General features: G+C 35.7%; 1 protein-coding gene across 1 annotated transcript; it reads right to left on the minus strand.

Annotated features, from left to right (window-relative positions):
* Positions 1 to 369: 369 nt before the first annotated feature.
* Positions 370 to 2,295, minus strand: LOC131356474 (probable G-protein coupled receptor 25). The gene has a single exon (XM_058395528.1). It carries the CDS (start codon positions 2,099 to 2,101, stop codon positions 962 to 964), a length of 1,140 nt encoding a protein of 379 aa, XP_058251511.1. The 5' UTR covers positions 2,102 to 2,295; the 3' UTR covers positions 370 to 961.
* Positions 2,296 to 5,132: the final 2,837 nt, after the last annotated feature.

Consider the following 5,132-nt stretch of genomic DNA (forward strand, 5'->3'; position numbering starts at 1 on the left):
TCTACCACTTACTTTCTCATGAGAAAATGGAATTTTAAGAAGACTTTTACGTTAACCTTTCTGTTTTATTTAAAAAGGGGAATGTGATTTATAATGTGATTACTAAAAAGACCTCTTCTGATCTGAACAAGGTAGGAAAGTTCAAGGAAAACTGATTTGAGAATTGAAGTGACCAGTTGGATCACAGAAATCTTTTACAAACATTTACATTTACTAATGATGACAAATGAGCAAAATGAAACATTATCATAACTGTTTTTAATAGTTTTTAATCTTTATTCCTTAAGATTACAGAATACATAATGGTTCCAGAGCACAAAAATGTTTTTAAAAAAGCACTAAAACATTCTGTTACAAGGATGAATATATCAATGAGCATAAAAAATAATAATAATCTGTTTTAATATAAAGAAAAAAAAACATAGAAAGTAGAACAATTACATAAATTCCTGCATTTATTAAGATCAGTCTCATGCATGTTGAAATTACAGATATTCAATTTGAGCAATGATTTATTTAATGCCATAAAGGAAATAGGTATTTTTTTTTTCAGTCAGATATGTCGAGATATAACAGTCAGATATGTCGAGCAAAACAGTCAAAAAAATTTCATTAAAATATCTACTGGCATCTTTGTATTTACAACATTTTAGAAAAAACATTTGTAAAATACTGTAAAGTATTCAGGTATTTTATATTGAATAATATCGAGAACATACACTGAAAAATATCATGAAACATTTCTGGCACACATTTGAGGAGTACCTTCAAGAAAGTATTGTTAAGAATTAATTACAATATCCAACAATCGTAATGACATGACCACATCCTACTGCAAATCTAATCCTTTCATGCATTCCTAAAATAATATAAGAAAGAAATAGATTGGAGTATATTTCTGTCTTTAACAATAAATCTAAAATCATGTAAAGCTTTGTTGATAGATGTGGCTGAGAAAAGTTCATTTCTTTTGAGTGAGGGAGAAGGCACGGCCACGGATTGCAGTGCTTCCCAGACTCTCGGAGAGACCATTTGAGGCAGTTGAGGTAGAGGACATGTAACTCTGCTGTACATCCCCCTTGCCTATGCATGACTTGCATTGTGCAGCTGCGCTGCGTCTGAAATGCTTATCCAGGAACAAGTAAATGACTGGATTCATACAGCTGTTAAGAAAGGCCAGGCAGGAGGAGATGATGAGCCCTCTAGCCAAATATAGGTGGGTGTCATCATTCAGCTTGACATTAGTGATCTTGCAGATTACTTGAATTGTCCTCAACACGTTGTAGGGCAGCCAAGATACCAGAAAGACTACAATGATGGTGAAAACAATTTTGAGAGAGTGGCGACATCGGGCTTCAGCGCGCGAATTTCCGGCAGAGACACAGTGGTGCCGCAGTTTGAAGACGATTGAGCCATAACACAGGAGGATAATCAACACAGGCAGCAGAAAGGTCAGAAATACAGTCAGCAGCATCATACCTTGATAAAAGGAGGAATCCAGGTCATCGATACACAAGCCACTTTCATTCAGCTTGCGATAAACCAGTGATGGTGTCCCCAGGATCAGCGATGATCCCCATACCAATCCACAGGTTAGATGTATACATTTGCTGCTCCTGAGAAAGTGAGAGTCCATAAGGCGCACTATGGCAAGGTATCGGTCCACACTCATGCATGTGAGAAAGAAAATGTTGGAAAAGCGGTTGACTGCAATGACATAGCTGCTGACCTTGCACAGCAATTCCCCAAACGGCCAGTGGTTATCCTTCATAGCTGAGACAGCCCATAGTGGCAAAGTAAAGACAAAAACCAGGTCTGCTAGAGCAAGGTTCAGCACAAATGTATCTACCAGACGTGCATTCTTCTTGTGCCTGTTACCAATAACTATGAGGACAAATAGGTTCCCAGTGAATCCAGCAAAGAACATGACAAAATACAACATTGGGAGATAGATGTGAGACATGGAGAGAGGTTGCTCCTCGCCTGCAGTGTCTGGCATCGGAATCACTGTGATATTCAAATCATAGTAATAATAGTTGTAGAGCTCATCCTCAGTTGCCATCATGGTATGAAAGAATGCCACCTCAGTGCTGGTTGCCATCTGTGCCTGTCTGACTGGCAAAGTGGAAAAAAACCTATTCAGTCACACTCGCTTGCACATGTGACACAACCACAAACTGCAGCAAGTCCTCTTTTTCATCTGATAAGTAAATCTGCAGTTCTCTTCAACAAATCATAAATCTATCTTTTTCATCAAACACTTTTAAAAATATTTTAGATTTCAGTAATACATTGTATTATTTCCTAACAAAACACACAAATACTGTATATATGACTAAACAGACCTAACCATACATGTCTGATAAACATCTTCAAACCCATCAAAATTACAACCATATATCCAGAAACCAGCAGATGTGATTGCAGCAAATGGCATTAAATGTTTTATTTAAAAGCACACTAGATTATAGTAGTAGTCTTACAAATACATGCCATATGGGGAAAGTGTGTTTATGTGTGGTTGTGGTTTCCTGGTGTTTCCGAAGCAAGGTTTGCAAATGGCACATATTTATCATATCAATTACATATTTAAATATAACATTACATATATAAATATAAATACATATTTAATGTATTAGAAACAATAAACTTTTAATTAATTAATTATTTTTTTAGTGAAAGAAACTATAATGGCCCAGCAACTAATATATGGATATTTTAACTAGGCCTCCATATTTTTTGTACAAAATGTTATGGAACCTGCTCAGGGGAGGGATTTCAGTATCTAGTGCTCATAACATGAGTATCGGTGTTAATATACTATACCATTTTAGAAAATCTGCATATTCACATAGGAAAAAAAAACTTTTCACCGTTTCAAACACCGTTTCACTTCAAAAAAAATTTTGAATTTTAAATATTGTGTGTATATATATATATATATATATGACGCTTCCTTGCTAAAAAAACAAAAAAAAAACAAATCTTCACTGAATGCCCACTGAATGCCCACAGAAAAACTAAACAAACAAACAAACAAACAAATAAATGTCAGGTGGAGTCATAGTATGTTGTGAACAGCGACAGGTACACATGAATTTCATAGCAGCATTGCATTTGTCTTATTTGTGAAAAGTCCAAACAAGAGCGCATATCAAAACCGAGAAAGAATCAGATCCAGAACTGGCATGCAGATTCTGTTCAATACCACGAAGACTTGCTGGCTACATTGGTTGTGAATTTATCCATTTAACAAATCTGAAAACCACTGCAGTCTCACCATCACACACTTAGTGCTTCTTGCTCTTGCTAACAGACGCTGAGATTTCTGTGAGACAGAGCTGTGACTAACAGAATCAAATCCAGCAACCATACTCCTTAGTCGAGACATGTGAAGAATATGAGAGCTTGTTACAGAAAGTAATTAGTACTTGTCATATATTCCTTCAGCCTCTATAATGTTGCCATATGTCCTCTCAGCAGCCTCCCTGGCCAAAGTTCATCTTCATCATGTAAATCTTCAAACCCATCAAAAGATTGTAGCAAATGGCATTAAAATGTTTTATTTAAAAGCACACTAGATTACAGTAGTAGTCCTACAAATATAGCTCTGGAAAAAAATAACCAGACCACTGCCCAATCTCCAGATTTGAACCCTATTGAAAACCTCTGGAATGTTATCAAGAGGAAGATGGATGGTCACAAACCATCAAGCAAAAATGAGCTGTTTGCTTTTTTGCAAAAAGAGTGGTATCAAGTTCCCCAACAGCAATGTGAAAAACTGGTGGAGAGCATGGAGCCAAAACACATGCAAATCAGGGGTTATTCCACCAAATACTGATTTCTTAATGTTATTTAGCCAAAGCATTAACACAATTTGTTTACAAATTATTTGCATTTTGTTTTATTTGAGTTATTAAAGGTCTGCAAATACTGCATGATCTTGGGTTATTTTGATGTGTTGTCATTTCCTTTAACTATACACTCTAAATAACAATAGTTATATTTTAGTTTATTTTTTCACCAATATATGAACCTGTAAGAAAAAAACATACGAAACTGATTATTTTGCAGTGGTCTCTTATTGTTTTTTCCAGAGCTGTATATGCGATATGGGGAAGGTTTCTTTATGCGTAAGTTGTGGTTTCCTGGTTATGTGTGCACACTTGTGCAACCAGGTTTTGCAGGTGGCCGTTCACAGATTTTTAAATAATCCAGGCAATCAAAGCAAGAAAGATTCTTAAAGGCAATCTCAGAGCAAGTTAACAATATCAAATCCAGGAGAGCAATAGACATAGCGATATACATGTATTGCTGTTAGCTAAGAACAGGCATCTGATGTTATTTGGGTACAGGACACTTTTCTGACTTGATGAATAGAGAAACTTTGTTTTTCTAATGGTTTTCTGCTGTTGCCCCCTTAAGGTGTGTTCTGAGCACATAGTATAGACTTCCTGTGGGCATTGTGTATCTTATTACCCGCCATTTGCACCTAACCACTGATGTCTGTTAATACTTGATATAGTGTATGTTGACAATTTTTGTCTGCTTCAGTGTATTTGGGCGCTACTATCTACTATCTGTCTATGTATCTATAACCATAACTCTATATAGTAGTAGTAGCAGTAGTAGCCTTTATTTGTCACAAATACATCACAGCATATCCCAACTTTGGAACCCTGATCAACAATCCAGGGCCTTAACCACTTGGGCCACCCCTGCCAACCCACATGCATGCCGGCTTGATTTTTAGCCTCCTGGGATAGGGGCCAGATTCCGTGTGACCATGTAAGATAAGCAGTGTAGAGAATGAATGAATGGACAGATGGAATTTTGTTATAGATATTTATCACTACTGCATTATTGAGTCAGAAATATATTATAATTTCAAACATTTCCAACAAAAAATTAAATGTTACAGAAAAATGTTGTAGTAAGCAAAATAATACCGAACATAATGAAGTCCACACTAAATACTGACTTTGTCTAGTCACAAAAAGTAAACAACTGTTCACTGCTCCTTTATTCTATATTTTTCATGTAGAAATATTTAATTCTATTATTTTTGAAGGCAAATAAAATTAAAGTATTTATGTCCTCAGAATCATTAACAAAGTCCTAAAACTATTTGA

The sequence above is a fragment of the Hemibagrus wyckioides genome, linkage group LG07, assembly GCF_019097595.1.
Source record: "Hemibagrus wyckioides isolate EC202008001 linkage group LG07, SWU_Hwy_1.0, whole genome shotgun sequence".
NCBI lineage: Eukaryota > Metazoa > Chordata > Actinopteri > Siluriformes > Bagridae > Hemibagrus > Hemibagrus wyckioides.